Below are 19,434 nucleotides of genomic sequence, written 5' to 3' on the forward strand. Positions count from 1 at the left end.
TCCTTTGATCGTATCATCATCTTCAGCAAGTCCACCCCAGTTACAGTCAACACCCAGGCATGCTGAGGTAGACTGAATCAACCAAAATTCCTTACACTTCTCAAAACCCACAGCACAAGGCAGAAACTAGTCAACTATCTGAATAACTTGTTATATGACAATATTGGTTTCAATATTTTTCAAATTTAAGCAACTTTGAACAAGAGCCTGTATAATATCCAGCAAATAGGGGCGAGTAGCAACGGCGTTATTAGGAATGTTGAGTGAAGTGCTGCTAGGCCTCAACCTGTCCGGATATTCATATGGCGTGGGTTTGAGTCCCATATTGCTTTAATAAAACTGATCCCTTGATCCGCAGATATCCTTAGAGGCTCAGAAAAGTGAAACATGACCACTTATATCAGACAACGGATGGTTTCAGTTCCAAAGCAAGAAAATACACTTCAAGGTGACTCCAAAACAGCCGGTAAAGCAATGGTATGCCTTCAGAGGTTGTACACATGAACAGATTCATTTCGTAGGGTTTGTTCACAATTAAAACAGAAATATCGGTATTTAAATTTTGATGGGGCTTTTTTCCTTGAACACAGTGGTCTTAGGTTGCACGCATCACAGGAAACAGCTCCAGCCAAGAATCATATGAAATAGAATTATTTGAAGAATTATCAGGAAATATATATATATATATATATATGTAGGTAAACCCCTTAAATCTGCAGTATACAACTGTCTCAATGGTCACAATATTGAGAAACCATTTTGAAAAGCGTAACACCGTCAGCCCCACTCACGGAGAAAGGGACACACCACCACCACCCCGGTTCTCCAAAGTCTTGAACGGCGCGTCACAACATTTCCAGCTATGACTCCTCGGCAAGCAGAATTCAAGGATTGCAGGCTAGCATAGCTACACCAAAAACGTTAGCTCCAAAAGTCCAGGTAAAACAACTAAATCCTTCTCATTGTTACAGAGCTTACCGATAACACAATAAACCATCCTCCACTTAATTACCGAGTTCCGCAGCTGATGAATTGATGGTTTTGCCAAGTTCACCAGTCTTAAAGTTAGCCATCTACTTGATAGTTTGCGATAGCTAAATATTAGTTAAATGTTAGCGAAACATTTTTATGCATGTAAACTGTTGAATATGGCTACACTTCAACCCAGACTTAATACGGTTTGATTTGGTGCCCACTGATTCGGAGCCCTACTGGACATTTGGTTTTCTGGATATTTAGACCTTTCTGACAGCACCATATACAAATATCAACTAAACATTGACGAGGTCAGTCTCATTGCTGATTGGTTCACAACACATTGTTTATGTGCGAGAGCGAGAGACAGACAGCCGGTCAGACAAAGAGAGAGAGAGACCCCAGAAACACAGAAAAAGAGAAAGGCCCAGAGAAGCATGTGGTACGGTACAACAGAACCGCTTGCAGTCTTTATTTTCACTGAGCAAGGAAGGAACTCACTTCTTTAAGTTCACCTCATAAACAGCATCCCACCAGACACTGATGCGGTGCATGCAAAAGAGAACCTCAAAATGTCTCCATTCCGCCATAATAGATGTGATGACAGAGGGGGGTTAAAGTTTTGCCTTTTTAAACCAAAAATACAAAGATCTTGTCAAACGTGACAGGAAATACTAAGACTTCAGCGCAGCCGACAGTCATGTTGACACAAGGCCTCAGTAAAAAAAAAAAAAGCCCATTTTTAACACAGCGCGAGGCTTTATTTAAATAGCTCCAGACAGCAGCCATTTTCAAGCCAAAGGAAACATGTTTCATTGGTGGGAAGACCACAGCTATAGGTCGAAGGTCACAGAACCGCGCAGCTTTCAAAATAAGAGCGTTATAATTCCTTTACGTTCGGTCCCCGAGTCCACACCGCTATCAGCACGTGTAGGGAGGGCGGTGACCAGACCAAAGCCAAAAGATTTACGGAACCCTCTCAGGCGGCGCCCTAAGCGCTAAGCCGACCGAGTCAGCGCGGCAGCAGCCATTAAACGAGACCGATGAACCTGCGGGGCTTTGCTGAAAACGCAGGTGCAGTTCAGTCCCGTCTAAAACACGTCCAACGTAATGGGGAAAAGTCGCTTCCCGGTAATGAAACGGAACATTTCTCAATTTTTTTTTTTGCTCTAAATTTATTCTCGCGTCCGCAGCCAATGGACAGCTATAAACCAGCTTGAATCGGGGACGCCCAGTTTCTTCCAGCGGTTCTGATAGCGGCGCGCTCTTTCGAGCAAAGCTGGGCAGCGTATCAGAGCTCCTTACAGCCCCAGACAGGCGGCTAACAGCACCTCCTCACCCTCTGTAGAAGCCCAGACAGGCAGCTAACAGCACGTCCTCAGCCTCTGTAGAAGCCCAGGCAGGCAGCTAACAGCACCTCCTCAGCCTCTGTAGAAGCCCAGACAGGCAGCTAACAGCACCTCCTCACCCTCTGTAGAGGACAGGAGGGCCCTTACATCAGTGCAGAGGTGTGATTATCAGTGCTGCTCTCTAGGGAAAAAGAAACAACATTTTTCCTTCATTCATCTTTTTAAAAGGAGAGAGAGACCTCACTGCTGTTTCCTGATATACTGAGTAAACAGACACGCTGAGTGTTGCGGTGTTTGGACAGTGACACAGCTCTCGTTGTTCTGGCCCCGTACTCCAGGACGTTGGATTTTAAATGAAGCTAGAGCACAGACCGCCAGCTTTGATCTGCGGGTATTCACGTCCATATCGAGTGAATCGTGTAGGAACTGCTGTCCTGTTTACACACGGTTCCCCTGTATGTGTTGGAGTACAGAGCCAAAACAACAAGAACTGTGTCACTGTCACTGTCTCACACACACACACACACACACACACACACACACACACACACACACTGGGGATGGCACGATTGATAGGACCGTGGCGCAAAGATCACAGGGTAAACCGTATCAATCAGGCACACGCTTGCTCCGCCTCTGATGATGTCACGGCAACAGAATGGTACAGTCGTGTCTGCCAGCACGGTTTTGCTGAGCTGACGGTTTGGGGCTGATAACCTACATTACATTACAGCAGCCGCTCTTATCCAGAGCAACTAACATAATGTTTTTTTTTTTTTTTACACAGCACTTAAATTGCATCCATTTACACAGCTGGATATTTACTGAAGCAATGCAGGTTAAGTACCTTGCTCAAGGGTACAACAGCAGTGTCCTACCTGGGAATCGAACCTGTGACCTTCAGGTTACGAGACCAGCTCCTTACCCACTGTGCTACGCTGCCGTGGCCTGTGAAACACACCCAGGGAGCGAATAGGGCTCGGGAACCAGGTTAGTAAGACAGGCAGGACATTCGTGGTTGCGCTGCTTCCTTAAATAAACCGCCATACAGTTGGACCGTTGGACAAACGACTGTGGCTTCGTTCCCCCTTCGATGCTCGCTTTTGCCACTGATCGCATTTTTGAACATGATTGGTTAATCTTTGGAAGAAAATAATATCTGTACTGTAATGCATCGCATTTGCATTTATGAGTGTGGCGTTCGGTTTTGGACGCGCCTCTGTCGCACAACTTGCTGAACGTGGTGTCTGTTCCGCACAGTGAGACACAGAGAAAGCAATGCAGAACTCTGCATGTTGGAGTAGAGGGCGGCAATCAGAGTGCAGTGTCAAAATCCAGTGAATGTGGACAGAACTGCTTCAGAACTGAGTGAGTGGGGGGGGGGGGGTGCTGAGCTGTTTCAGAACTGGAACAGGAATGGGGGTGGGGGGGGGGGTGGGTGGTCAGCCGTAATCAGCTGCTGTTTACATTCCAAAGTGCAGCACCTCCACGGAGTGAGGAGGCGGCTATCGGAACTGCAGCAGACTACACCTGGCCCCAGGTGTAAACGGCACACTAACCGGTAAGAGCGGTACCTGTGCGGCGCTACGCTAACTTCCAGGATGAGCGCCCACCTCTTTCGGCAGAATGAGCACCTCTCTGGGATAAAAATAATCAGGATGTCTCTGTACTCTGGGTAGATACCGCAGAATGCAGAGATTTGTAAAGCAGGGAACACATTCACACTCGCTTGGCGCTGTAGTGTCTTATTACTGTGCCAATGGCTGCTTTTAGAATATCAGTGAACTGATATGGATAAGCGTACACACACACACACACCCACACCCATACACAGTATGTGCATACAGACACACACACACACACACACACACACCCTGTAAAGGTTTGCCAGTACTGTGACCAAGTTGTACCTTACTAATCCTTGTATGGAACAGTCTGAGTGGCAGGCAGAGGGGCGGAGCTTTGTCCCCTTCATAAAAACACAAAAAAAATAAAACCTCCAGATGGGATTTAAGAGAAGGGCGTCAGTCACATAAAACCTCATCTTGTGACACGTCGCAGCCCGTGGTCAAGACTACTTCCTTAAGGATAAGCAAACAGACAGTGGGCAGCCAACAAGGATCTGGGCAGCCTACTCCTCTACCAAACAGCACTGATCGTTTATCACTGCTTTCAGCGTCCATACTGAGACACGGTCATTTGCCAACCCCACACCAACAGCAAGCAGCTAACAGACAGAGAGCGACAGACAGACAAACACACAGACATACAGAGACAAACAGAATAAGGCATACAGACATACAGACAGACAGAGACAAACAGACAAAAGTATACAGACAGACAGACAAACATACAGACATACAGACAGAGACAAGCAGACAAAGCCATACAAACAGACACAGACAGACAGTCAGTCTGTCTGTTCGTCAGTCACCCACACACACAGGCAGAGAGGCTCTGGGTACAGTAGTCCTTGCCTGTCACACACACAGACAGAGTGGCTCTGGGTACAGTAGTCCTTGCCTGTCACACACACAGACAGAGTGGCTCTGGGTACAGTAGTCCTTGCCTGTCACACACACAGACAGAGTGGCTCTGGGTACAGTAGTCCTTGCCTGTCGCACACACAGACAGAGTGGCTCTGGGTACAGTAGTCCTTGCCTGTCACACACACAGACAGAGAGGCTCTGGGTATAGTAGTCCTTGCCTGTCACACACACAGACAGAGTGGCTCTGGGTATAGTTGTCCTTGCCTGTCACACACACAGACAGAGTGGCTCTGGGTATAGTAGTCCTTGCCTGTCACACACACAGACAGAGTGGGTCTGGGTATAGTAGTCCTTGCCTGTCACACACACAGACAGAGTGGCTCTGGGTATCGTAGTCCTTGCCTGTCACACGTGCTTACATCACATCCTGTAAAGCAGAAGAACCCGCTGCAGGGGTCTGGCAGCATTCAGATTCAACAGCCCACCATGTCTTACAGTACAGTGTGTCAGGCTAATGCGTTGACTGGATTAGGCCCAATTCCCATGACCGCTCTGTTCCCCACTGTGTGCAGGTCTTCAGAACAGGTCAGTGTTGAGTATTCAGGGACAATGACTCTCAGTAACAGTGTGCAAGTCTGGGGCTACCAAAGCAGAATCAGCAGTCATCAACACATCCTTTAATCCCACACACTGACCGCCACTGTCTGAGAGTCAGTCAGCTCAGTGCTCCGTCTGTCTCTCTTTAGCTTCCAGCAGGAGGCTCTAGGCACAGCTGCTGCTGATGGATTTAATACTCAGGACCTTATGGACTTGACAGGAAAGATCAGACTTAAAAGTGCCTGAATCTGGGCCATGGTAGTGCACTGTGGCCCAACGCCCACACCCCACAACCACATCCAGACCCACACCCACACCACACACACCATATCCCACACCCCCCCACCCAAACCACACACACCATATCCCACACCCACATCCAGACCACATCCCACGCCCATGCCCACACCCACACCCCATAGCCCACAGCCCACACCCACACCCCATAGCCCACAGCCCACATCCACAACACACATCCCACACCCACACCCCACTCTCATTCCCACTTAACAAATACCATTTTCAGATTTTCCCACTTCCATCCAACTCTTTCACCTTCACACAAACCCAGCACACACACACAAAAAAAAAATACAAAAGCAGAATGAAGAGTAGAGTGACCAAGCCAGAGGGGTTAACTCTGAGACTGGCACTGGGGGCACCGGGGTCCTCAGACATAGGGCACTGCCCCTTCCACACACACAGCAGGGGGGCACCGGGGTCCTCAGACATAGAGCACTGCCCCTTCCACACACACAGCAGGGGGGCACCGGGGTCCTCAGACATAGAGCAGTGCCCCTTCCACACACACAGCAGGGGGGCACCGGGGTCCTCAGACATAGAGCAGTGCCCCTTCCACACACACAGCAGGGGGCACAGGCTTAAAAAGCCTCATCAACATGTTTGGTAGCCTGTGAAAATGAAATAGCTAAATAGGCAACCTTTAAAAATCCTTCTTTAGTTTCCTCTTAACCAATCAAAAGCAGATTAATAAATAAAGCGGGACACTTATAAACAAAGGACACGTATTCACGCAAAGAAAACGGTTCCAGCGTGACGAGCTAAACACGTCATGAAAGAGTTGCCAAACAAAGCAGTGAAAATGAGGATGTGGATGCGCTTAGACGGGACGTAATCACCGGGAGAACGATGGCGAGCCGGTGTTCAGTTCAAAGGTCAAAGGCTGCAGAAGATTCCACAGTTACCGTCCAATGAAAATCCCCGTCTGTGAAACACGGAGCACGCGGAGGAGGGTGTGGAACCCGTCTGTCGCAGGACCGCATCGACCTCTGGCTCCACGAGCTGCCAATCATTAACGACGCAATCGAAACCCATTTTTCCAGTGGCTTCAGTCCTCCCTCGTTCACCCGGAGCAGGAGGGCCACGGCACCAACAAGTCAAAAACTGAAAATGAGGGGCGTCTCCTGGCGTAGCCTGTAGAGCACTGTCCACACGCTCGTTACGAGCCGCGACGTCGGCGGTTCGAGTCCGACCGCGTGATCCTTTGTCGCACGTCTCTCCCTCTCTCTTCCCTGTTCTACACTGTCGTGTCCAATAAAGCTGAAAATATTTTCATTTTAATTTTTAAATGAACATCACAATACAGTCTAGTGTAGCGTTCCCCCACCCTTTTTTCACTTTAAAAATCGATAACCAATTTCAGCCCCAGTAAACCAGGTGAGGCGAACTGATGTGTATGAAAAATGTTAAACTTATCAGTGAGTCGCTGGGAAGCAGTGAAAAGCAGCAGACCCTGTGGCTCTGCAGGTCTGGGGCCGGAGTTACCTACGCTGGGGGTACCTCGGACAGGGGTTGCTAGGCCGGGGGTAGCTAGGGTGGGGGTCCCAGGGCTGGGGGTCCCTAGGCCAGGGGTCACTCGGGTAGGGAAGGGTGCTTTGTCATACGAGAAGTCCAATGCTCAGTAGCGACTCAGGTACCGACTCCACTCCCTGTCCAGCCGCAAGGTTCCACTGACTCTGACCCTCAACGACCCCCCTGCCCTGACCTCAGTGCTCCTCCTTCAGGAGGCAGAAACCCCACACAGTGTTAGAATAACGGCACACAGTGTGATAATTACTCCACACAGTGTTAGAATTACTGCACACAGTGAGAAAATTACTGAAAATCTGTGCCGTTTAGATTCAGTGGTTTCAGCCAACAGCCTTTCCAATGAATTATGGCAATCTTTATACTCGACTCTAAAATGTCCCCACGGACACACGAGTTAATCAGAGAGCCCTCTCTATTTTCAGTAAGGCTATTAACTTGTGTCAGCAATTCCGAAAGGAACGGCAGGCCTACATTGGCATCATCAGGGCAGACGGCCCCGACGGACTGAGCTAAAGCACGTTGCAGTCTATGTCCTTCAGAGCGCTGTTAACCCTACAGAGATGTGCACTTACCAAGAGAACAAGGATTACTCCTGTAACACACACACATGCACACACACACACAAACACGCACACACAAATACACACACACACACAGACACACACACACAAACGCACACGCACACACACATACAGTTAAGAAGGCCGTATTTTCCTTACAACATACAGACGTTTTGAAAAAAGAACATGGAGAGCATGACACCGAACACCCTTGTCAGCGCCAATGGTCTCCCGTAGGTTGTATACTCAATACAAGCTCCTTGCTCTTTGTTTTATGCCACTCCACGCCACTGGGGGGCGTACAAACGAGTTTTACTAATTGCTTTGCACAACTTGAGCTCACTGACACCCAACTTCACGGAAATTCTGTACCAGGAATATGAGCACATTTCATTGGCCTTTAAAATCTGCGCATGATCAATTATAAAGACGATGATATCCTTCCAGAAACTCTTCCGTTCAAAAGTTGAAAAGTTTCTCAAAAGCACTCCAGTCACGACCATGATGACAGTCGTGTCCAGATGGAATACACAAGATTTCAGTACGTGGAGCCCTATCCCAATAGGTTTGCCATGATACAAGAATGAAATTCAATTTCATTCAATCAAGCAAAGTTTGACCAAATTTGTTAGGCAAACTAAGGCTAAATCGTTTGGACAGAAAGATGAATGAAAGGGGAAACTAGTAATGGACACCATTTCAGAATTCTCCTGTATCCCACCCCGACACGGCCTGCTACCACAGGACAGCGCAGTGATTAGATGAAATGGAAAGTGGAGTTGAACTCTGACCCCGACCGTTCGACCAACAATGTGATATTTTGATGGACAAATTGCAGACGGGGGGAGGGTCTTGTTCTGAAGGCCTTCATTGGCAGCTGATTGAAGGGAAACCACAGAAACCACAGCCCCCTTTGGGACTCAGTTTGACACCCCAGATCTAGGGCATCAGCACACAGGTTCATCATGAACGGTCCATTAGGAACTTTAAGTGCCATAGTAGGCGCAGTAGGGACATTACGAACGTAGTGTTTAAAGTGGCAGACAGTTCTGAGGATTATACTCCTCAAACGCATCGTTTACTCTCCACCTCTCATAAATGTCAACACTTCTGCCCGACACTTCACGCAAAACAACACAATGCGTAATTTAACATTTTCTCTTCGGCTGCAACTAAAACTTCACTCTGGAGTCCAACACACCGCAAACTCAACACATTATTGCCACTGTGGTAACTAGGCTAGATTTGCCACTTACAATCGAGTGACTACGCCATCTCCAACTCAACACCTCCCCTCATAAAGATATCACACTCAGGTATAGAACCTCACCGGAACAGTTCTTACTGATGCGATAACAGCTCATACTAAGACTTCTGTATAAATTTATGCACTATTTGTGAGAAGCCAGCATTCTGTTTCATACTGTAAAAAAAAAAAAAAAAGAAGAAGGAAAAACCTCAAGTGACAGGATTCCATGAGGAAAACCGTTGATAATAACCCGGTAACTCATTAATCTGGTTTCCCAAAGCGACAGCAAATGTGGGTCGAAGCTTTGATTTGAGGCATTACGGAGTCAAGGGATTCCAATAGGATTCTCTCCGCCTCAAAATACCCAGAATGCAACACGCAGGATGGCAGCATGGTTGCAGAAGTGCTCAGGGGACCAATGATTCTACACACAAATTTACAGATTTACATTCTGCCACCGTCTCTAGTGTTGACGCAATGTCCTTTATAAACAAAGACAGCGCGACTGAAAACGCCGCAACTGATTGATGTTTTAGTATTACACAAGGGCATTATGACAAAGAGAACAGGCTCAGGGGACAAAATGGCTGTCGACATTTTTGTAAAATTGGTGTGCCGACACGTCACTCACACACGTACACCCACAGGCACACACACATGGTTGCCCACACACACACACAGACACACAGTTGCCCAACACACAGACACACACACACAGTTGCCCACACACACAGACACACATACACGGTTTCCCACACACACACAGACACCTTTCATACCCTTGTTTCACAGTACGTTCATGTTGTCTGTAACAGCACCCTCTTACTGTCCCTCTTACGCAATAACTTAACGCATACGCTATGCACACCCCATGCACACACCGTGCACACACCATGCAGACACCGTGCACACAAGGTGCACACAACAATGCACAAGCCATGCATACACCCCATGCACACAACACTGCACACACCATGCAGAAACCATGCAGACACCGTGCACACACCATGCAGATACCATGCACACAAGATGCACACAACAATGCACACGCCATGCACACAACACTGCACACACCATGCAGAAACCATGCACGCACCGTGCACACGCCAAGCATGGTAAGAAGAGAACTTGTACAGTAATCTCCTCCAAAGTCTGCACCATTTCAATTTACTGTTGATATGGAATGCAAAATGCATTGGGAAACCAGAGAGAGGGAAAAAAACAACACACCACAGAGAGAGGGAAAAACAACGCACCACAGAGAGGGAAAAAAACAACGCACCACAGAGAGGCCTGCAGTTGTGTTTTAATTTATGTTCCCCTCTCAGACGGGAGGTTGCCAGGTTTGCCGTCTCCAGGGACATTACGCGCATGCTTTCACGGTCAGAGTCAGGTGTGTAAACAGCAGGGTGTGATGGAAGAACCATCAACGCACACGGTAGCGGGGCACCTCCTGTTTACTCGCACATGCAGTAGCAAGGGCTTTCCAGCGTTCCTCAGTCAGAAGCAGACAGACAGGAGACCTCTTCTGCACATACGACCGCTAAATTTGTGTGTGTGGCTTTGCAACACATTCTGTTATCTGCTTACATTGGAAAGACGCGGTTTAAGTGCAAGAGGACTTCAAACGAAACTCGGGGGACCCCGTTTCCCCGCTCAGGCTACGCGTTCATGTCTGTGTCGATCATCGGCATCAAGCCCCGCAAACCCGCGTAGATGTCTGAAATGTTTCCGTAAATTACAGGGAAACGAAAAGCCATAACGAGCACCTTTTACAACGGAAGTGAACAGAATCGCGGCCAAGACCGGAGCCTGAAAGAGTGCAGCAGGAGCTTATCGGCGCCTTTAACCGCTAACGTTTTGCTTTCCGTTAATTTCCTGCAGATTTTCCCCTTTCTCTTTCACAGGAGCGCTTTGTTTGGCTTAATTGCCCAGCCTGAAGTACAGGAGTCTGCCCTACCCCTAAACAAGAGTCTCTGCCCCCCCCCCCCCCCCCTTCCCCGCCCAAATACAGGAGACTGCCCCCACCCCAAAAACAGGAGTCTGCCCCCCTCCTACCCCTAAAGCAGGAGACAGCCCCTACCCTCTAAACACCAAAACAGGAGTCTGGCCCCACCCCCAACAGGAGTCTGCCCCTACCACCCCACCCCCCAACCCCGCAAAAGCAGGAGTTTACCCCCACCCCCAAAGCAGGGGCAAACCTCCTCCAGATCAGAGCAAGGAACCTCCCTCCCTCCCTCCCTCCCTCCCTCCCTCTCTCCTCTCTCCCTCTCTCCCTCTCTCCCTCTCCCTCTCCCTCTCCCTCTCCCTCTCTCTCTCTCTCTCTCTCTCTCTCAAAAGACGGCTGCAATAAACAGGTTTCAGCATGAAATGGGCACTCACCATCTCGTCCAGGGCATAGCGCAGTAACCCATGCTCATACAGGATGAAGAACCGTCTCTGCCACTTCTGCATGGGAAACAAAAACAAGACCAATGAATACCCATTTACATCTCAACAACAAGGCCAATAGATCCCCTTTACATCTCAAGAACAAGGCCAATCAGATCCCCTTCACATCTCAACAACAAGGCCAATCAGATCCCCTTGTTTATCAATCCGATCAACAAGGTCACTGAAATCTGCAATCTCCCTCACAACTCAAGGACAGGACACCGACTAATGCTGTGGCTGGGTTGCACACGCACCACACAATTTCCATAGAGTGGAAATCATAAACATACATCATATTCTAATAAAACACTGTTTAAGTTTGATTTCTTTTTATTTATTTATTAAATAACCTGGTGGCCCCTCAAAGGCCAATGGGAGTTCCTGAGCGTCTATTCCAGAATCCACAGTCCAATATCTGTACAGTACTACTGGGAACAGAAAGGTACTACTGTGTACACAATTGTTACACTGTGAGCAGAACAGTACTGTGTACAGAACAGTACTACTGAGTACAGAACAGTTCAAGCCTGAGCATTACACCACTCACAACTGAACAAGGAATCTCAGAGCTGCCACTATGTACATGCAGCACCAGAAAAGGACCTGGATCGCAAATGTGTGTTTTCATTTCAAAACTGTGGAGGCTATTCGTACGATTCCGCACGACACAGATTTTCCTTCCCTCTCCTTGTTCAGTGCTCCGTTAGCATCCTTTCCCAGTTTAATGCAGCGATGCGTGGCGGTGTTACGTTTCTAACCCCAGTTACCCGGGGAGGCCTTCAATAATATATGAGGATGTGTGCTTTGTGCTCCAGCAGGCACCAGAGGAGCCTGAATGGAGGCTCCTCCACTAGGCCCAGGGAAACTCTATCTACTCTAACTGGAGGCCCATTAAACATTTAGAGCGCGTTCCCAGCGGCTGGATTAGAGGACAATTATAACTGAACTTAGAGGGGTGGAGAAGAAAAAAGGAGTTTTGTCGGCCGTATCCAGGTTCCAGTTTAAATAAATAGAGGGGGGGGGGCGATACAGTGGACCCAGGATGCACCTGAATCACCATGTTCTCATCCGGTGTGAAGACCACCCAACTAGGGCTGAACCAAATATCGAATCACAATATATAAGGATGCCCTTATAGGCAATCTTTAGTCTTTTTATCTTTAAATCATACCTGATGCAGTAGTGATCTACCAAATATCAAAGGCCATGTGAAGTGCTTACGGGAAAAAGATATCATCACTGATATCTATTGGGTGTTGAGAAGACAGCCAATCAGGAGCAAGGTCGTACGGCTCGTGATCATGTGAATTGTTTTTTTCAAATCAGACACTAACACACAGGAGCACTGAGAAGGGGAATTCCTTAAAAGACTAATCCCAGGCCTCTATGGAATAAACCCTTAAGAAACCAGGTCAGATGAAAGGCCTGGAATCTTTCCCACCCCCTAAAGAAACACAATGTCATCATCCCTTCCCTGTGTTGAAGCACAAACTATCAGTCCAGTGTGAATCTGAACGTCATCACTGTTACAGTGCCAAGCTAGCTGTCGGTGGAAACAGACTGCAAGATACTCAACTCACCCGAGATCTGTGTCCTGGATTGTCAAAGTTGGTTCCCTCTGGAGCCAGAAGCAGCCAGCCTCCATATATGGGTTTAGCCTACGGGTAATGGCAGGAGAGAATGAGCCACATCAAGATAATTTTATTTTCTGTGCATCATTACTTGTAACTCTACCAGTGACTATAATCTCTATACCTTTATTTAACAGAGAACTCAATCAATAAAAGCAGGTGGAAATTCAAAAAAAGACCAGGTAGAGAATCATGCATAGGGAGATTATGGGGTAGGCCAGATGTAGATTTTGGGGAATTTGGCCCAGACATGTGGGGTTAACACCTTTTTATCTTTTACGCAACCCGTTCAGACACCAAGACACTTACTGTAGGATGCCATCTGAACTATGTCGCAATAACATGGCAGGATGTTTGTTTGCGACCCGATTATAAAAAGATACAGGGACATTGTGGACTACGTCTGATAATCCGGGACAACGGTGACGGTCATCCGGCCCTGCTGCTCTTAAAAATTCACTCGTTTTGTCTACATGACCCCATCCTTTTGGGGGGGGGGGGGTGTGGGCTGGGTTAGATACATTTGGGTCAGATTTTCGCCTTCTGCGGGTAAAGCAGTCTGTGCGCATGTTTATCTCATAAGCCCCACCCTTCAACCCAATCGCTAAATTCCACATAGATTTGGAGGAGGGGCTTAAACGCTACCATTTAACACAGCCGCACAAATTAACTTAAGCAATTCAAGTTAGGCATCTTTCTTAACCGTACATTCAAATTTACAATAAAAAGACCAGCTCATAAAACACTATGGCTGCAGTGCCTCCATGATGCTTCTTGCTAAAAATTTGCTTGATGTATCCACACAAGTTTGTCCATTAAACCAAGAAAGTCACTGGAAAGTGAAACCTGGCTGCATGAGACCATAGCAATTTGACAGCAAGAACAAGAGTGCTGTGAGGAAACGTTCTCCTCCATCAATCCTTTCAGTCAGGTCTGGAGCAAAAGTGGAAAGATATACAGGGGAAGGAACGTCGCACGGTCAAAGAGTTTACATGATAATATCCCCACGGCCATTTCAGTTTGAACAGTTTGCACTGAGAAGCTCAGCACCGACCGTGGAAAACATCATCAGAAAAGGAGCGTCCAATTTTATTTTTATTAGGGTACAAAAAAGAAATCTGACCTGCTGTCCACTATTCTGAAACTGCAAACCTCCATAAAACACTTCTGATGAATTAGAATATCGCACTGAAAAGCCGATAACCCAGCCTCCATACAGACATGCACGCGCACACAAACATGCACAACGCAGACACACACAACCACGCACGTGCAAATCCACACAAACAGGAACACGCACACGTACACATACACGTGCAAGCTCGCTTGCACACACAGGCACGCACACACACAAACACACATGCAAGAACAACAAACACATATAAACCGACACACACACACACACCCAACTGTATATGCCACTCTTGTGGAGTGGTCATTGAACTGCCCTACAGGTCACAGACCTCTGCTGTAGAGTCTGTGAATGCATATAGCTGCACAGTCCCTGTCTGTGAATGCACAGAGCTGCACAGTCCCAGTCTGTGAATACAGCGATCTGCACAATCCCAGTCTGTGAATGCACAGAGCTGCACAGTCCCAGTCTGTGAATGCACAGAGCTGCACAGTCCCAGTCTGTGAATGCACAGAGCTGCACAGTCCCAGTCTGTGAATGCAGAGAGCTGCACAGACCCAGTCTGTGAATGCAGAGAGCTGCACAGTCCCTGTCTGTGAATGCACAGAGCTGCACAGTCCCAGTCTGTGAATACAGGGATCTGCACAATCCCAGTCTGTGAATGCACAGAGCTGCACAGTCCCAGTCTGTGAATGCACAGAGCTGCACAGTCCCAGTCTGTGAATGCACAGAGCCGCACAGTCCCAGTCTGTGAATGCACAGAGCTGCACAGTCCCAGTCTGTGAATACAGGGATCTGCACAATCCCAGTCTGTGAATGCACAGAGCTGCACAGTCCCAGTCTGTGAATGCACAGAGCTGCACAGTCCCAGTCTGTGAATGCACAGAGCTGCACAGTCCCAGTCTGTGAATGCACAGAGCTGCACAGTCCCAGTCTGTGAATGCAGAGAGCTGCACATTCCCAGTCTGTGAATGCAGAGAGCTGCACATTCCCAGTCTGTGAATGCAGAGAGATGCACATTCCCAGTCTGTGAATACAAAGAGCTGCACATTCCCAGTCTGTGAATACAAAGAGCTGCACATTCCCAGTCTGTGAATGCAGAGAGCTGCACAGTCCCAGTCTGTGAATACAAAGAGCTGCACAGTCCCAGTCTGTGAATGTAGAGAGCTGCACAGTCCCAGTCTGTGAATGCAGAGAGCTGCACAGTCCCAGTCTGTGAATACAAAGAGCTGCACAGTCCCAGTCTGTGAATGCAGAGAGCTGCACAGTCCCAGTCTGTGAATGCAGAGAGCTGCGCATTCCCAGTCTGTGAATGCAGTTAGCTCCACAGTCCCAGTCTGTGAATGCAGAGAGCTGCACAGTCTGATGGCAGCTGGCGAGGCTCGCCATGGAAACGGGAGGAGGCGAGAGAGGGCCTCTCTCGCAAAGGTCAAGCGAATGCCAAAGCTGATGTCACCACGCGCCCGACTGCCCGCCAGTTCACAAGCGAAACGTTGTGCAAGAGGACACAGTGCTTCCCAGCAGCACAAGGAAGCCTTCCCTTCCAGGAAGCCTTTCTGATCTAGCACAGCACACTGTCTGCAGCTCTCCTGAGGTGCGTGAGCTTCTAATGACACCCAAAATCAGCCTTCAGTTCCAGTGGCAAGAATTCCTGTGAGCTCCTGTAAACCTGCTCACTCTAACCCTGAGCTCCTGTAAACCTGCTCACTCTGACCCTGAGCTCCTGTAGTAAACCTGCTCACTCTAATCCTGAGCTCCTGTAGTAAACCTGCTCACTCTAACCCTGAGCTCCTGTAGTAAACCTGCTCACTCTGACCCTGAGCTCCTGTAAACCTGCTCACTCTAACCCTGAGCTCCTGTAGTAAACCTGCTCACTCTGACCCTGAGCTCCTGTAAACCTGCTCACTCTAACCCTGAGCTCCTGTAAACCTGCTCACTCTAATCCTGAGCTCCTGTAAACCTGCTCACTCTAAACCTGAGCTCCTGTAGAAAACCTGCTCACTCTAACCCTGAGCTCCTGTAAACCTGCTCACTCTAATCCTGAGCTCCTGTAGAAAACCTGCTCACTCTAATCCTGAGCTCCTGTAGAAAACCTGCTCACTCTAACCCTGAGCTCCTGTAAACCTGCTCACTCTAACCCTGAGATCCTGTAAACCTGCTCACTCACGCTAACTCAGTAATCCTGCTTTGCGAAACAGGGCCCAGAATGTATACTCAAACTATTTTTTCCATAATACAACAAACACGTGAACATTAAAAAGGGAAGAGGCCAATTACCAACAGGCTTCATCTGAAATTATGAGACCCCACCACATAAACGATCCAACATTGACTTCCACATTGTAGTCAATGGGGTCATCTGTACTGTACATGTTGCCACCAAATTTTTTCCCCCTTCAGAACAGGTGCCCAGTTCCAGTGGCATATTCCACCCTTGACCAATTTCCATTCTTGACAGGAATCCGTTAATTTGCCTCCGTTAAACTCAATGAAAGCCTGCAAAAATTACATTAGCTGCACAGTTCTTGGGTAGGAGCGGCACACCCATAACGGATATCATAAAATAACCATTCCAGGCCAGTTTGGTTTTGGAAATGTGAGCACAAGTTAAAGAAAGTCATTTTTACAACCCTATCACACGTGTGCGAACCACTCATCGTTCTGCTTCTGACCGGTCAGCTCGCTGCAATGGTGAACAACATGGAGGAAAAACAGTGCTGCCACAAACACGGTTAACTTAGACCACGGGTGCATTACATTACATTACATTTATTTAGCAGACACTTTTATCCAAAGCGACATACAAAAGTGTATATCATGGTCATTGGACAACTACAAAACACAGGTTCAATAAGGTACGATACTCATTTCGTACAGCTGTTCCTAGCCAAGAACACAGTTCAGTTCACACAGTGAACACCATTCTGACCTAACTCATGCCAAGCCAAACTAGGAAGAAGAAAAAGCTAATTTGTTTCAGGATTTTGTGCAAACTTCTGCTCTTAATTATTTCATCAGCTCAACCATACATATCTGTCCTCTTTTTAAGCGCAGCTAGACCTATAGACTGCAAGTGCGTCCTAAAGATTTTACTTTAATCACAGGAGTAAACCACCATAGAATACAGAGCTGTCAGAAAAAGAAAATTAAGGTAATTGGCTGGAATCAAAATCACTACGCAAACCAGTCATCCAGGACCAAACTTGTAGGCTACACCCCTGACATAGACCTTTACTTTTCCCAAATACACTGTCAAATTCTAATTCTTTGTCAACAAAGCAAACTGGAGATAACCATTTGCCTGGTCATCCTCCAGGCCATGAGTCTGATTATGTATCCAGTCCATTCAATACAGGTTAAATCGCCGTAATCTGCATTACCGTTTCACTGACACAAGTTAAAGACATGGTTGCCAAATTCCTCATCTCATTTACAACAAATCAAATGTGGAAAACAATGTCGGAAAATAATCATCAACAGAGCGGTAAAAGCAAACTCGGAGGGGGGGGGGGGGGGGGTTTCCTTTGAACCAAGTCAAAAAAAGGAACCTATTCAGCTGAGACTGTTGGCATCCTTAACACCTTACACCCCCCCCCCACCCCCGTGATGTTTTCATGAAGTTACAAGTATAAAGCCTTCTTTATACAAAATGTTAAAACAGCACGATACACGCTCATTATAAATAATAACTATTTCTGCAAAAGTGGTAAAAGTGAAAATCTGTGAGGTCGAGAGCTTGTTTAACATTATGGCTTAGGCGCTTTATCTGCAAGGCATACATATCCAGCTAGAATCATACACAGCGTGTGCGCGTTCAGTAAAACAATCACAATTGGTATAACGTACACATCCATTTTGCATCCACGAGTTTAACCAGTATCATTGTAGTCTACATACATAATGTTTCAAAATCTAGAACATAGTCGCAAAAATACCACGACTCCTCGCAATCGCATTAACTCCTAACCTGAGTAACGCGTAGTTTGTTGAGCTTGCTCTCAAAAACTACTAAATTACACAACTAGTTTCACTCGTTTACATTGCAACAATATCCATTTTAATTAAAATGCAGGTTCGCAATGCAATAAAGAAACAATGAATAAAATCATGCCAGCTCCCACGCGACAGAATTACCAACTCATTCACACAGAGAGAAACAAGCAAAAGGTCATTTGTAACACATGCTTGCCTACTACGCGAGCGGTAAACGAGGCACAGAACATTAGCCACTGTCCATTTAACGCTTTAGAAGATACGTACGTTTGACCGGGATTGCCCTTCCTTCATGTTTATAATACGTACTGGCAAACAAACAAACTTGAACAAACAAAACACTTACCTGGCTTAAATCTTCGGCGTTCAATAAATGCGACTCTCTGGGTTTAAAACAATTCTGACATTTACTTTTGTTAAAAATATTCGCTTGAAACTTCCGACAAGCATTATCTTTGGAGGACATCATTGCTCTTTTCTGGTGATTCCACCCCGTCGATTTTGACCGTTGATATCTCTCTCAGATAGTTAATAAAGTGAACAAAAGTAGTTTCCAAACAGCTAAGATGCTTCCAGTGACGTGAAATTTTGGAGCTTGCAGTCATGTAACCATGTGTTTAGAAAGGATATTACAATGCGTGTTCCCAGGTGCGCGGATTCTGCTGGCACGGAAATAACACGAACGTATTACACATTCCGGAGACCGTCCATGATAGAAAAGGGAGCGACTTTCTATTAAGGAGCGAACAATGCCATTTAAAAATTCGTCCAATTGTAGCCCATAACCGTGCCCGAATTCGTTCTGCTTGCACCCATAGCTCCATGAACGAACGCGTAAACTGAGTTGTTTACTTAATCTCCTTTCCCTGGCAAGTGTTTTTTTTTTTTTTTTTTGTAAATTATGTCGTGACAAAACTTTCCTCTCGCCGTATTCACTGAGGCGAAGTACAACACGTGAAATGCACAGGTGACGCTTGCATCCCCGACCGAAACGTCCTGTGAGCGTCCTTCACTGGAGATACGTACAGCGCCATCAAACCACTGCTAGAGTGTTCACAAAAAAAAGCGGCCCCAATTTAAACCCCCGAAAAGGGGTAGGCTTTCGGGCCGCACCCCCCCGTGCGAATTTTACACCCCCCATTTTCCAAAAACCGTGATTTAAGCCCCCATCGGAAAAAATGCAGCCCGGGAACGTT

The 19,434-nt window shown here is 47.2% G+C and overlaps 1 protein-coding gene across 3 annotated transcripts in view; it reads right to left on the bottom strand.

The window, feature by feature from the left end:
* The window catches only part of LOC135243016 (rootletin-like), a 61,284-nt gene extending 41,994 nt beyond the window's left edge, over positions 1 to 19,290 (bottom strand). For all 3 annotated transcript variants that reach the window (XM_064314430.1, XM_064314429.1, XM_064314428.1), the window contains exons 1-3: positions 18,585 to 19,290; positions 13,063 to 13,140; positions 11,432 to 11,497 (exon numbers count right to left, since the gene is read on the bottom strand). In XM_064314430.1, the coding sequence (XP_064170500.1) occupies positions 11,432 to 11,497; positions 13,063 to 13,140; positions 18,585 to 18,707 (267 nt within the window). In that variant the 5' untranslated portion in view covers positions 18,708 to 19,290. The remainder of the gene's footprint in view (positions 1 to 11,431; positions 11,498 to 13,062; positions 13,141 to 18,584) is intronic.
* Positions 19,291 to 19,434: the final 144 nt, after the last annotated feature.

The sequence above is a fragment of the Anguilla rostrata genome, chromosome 17 (genome assembly GCF_018555375.3).
Source record: "Anguilla rostrata isolate EN2019 chromosome 17, ASM1855537v3, whole genome shotgun sequence".
Classification (NCBI taxonomy): Eukaryota; Metazoa; Chordata; class Actinopteri; order Anguilliformes; family Anguillidae; genus Anguilla; species Anguilla rostrata.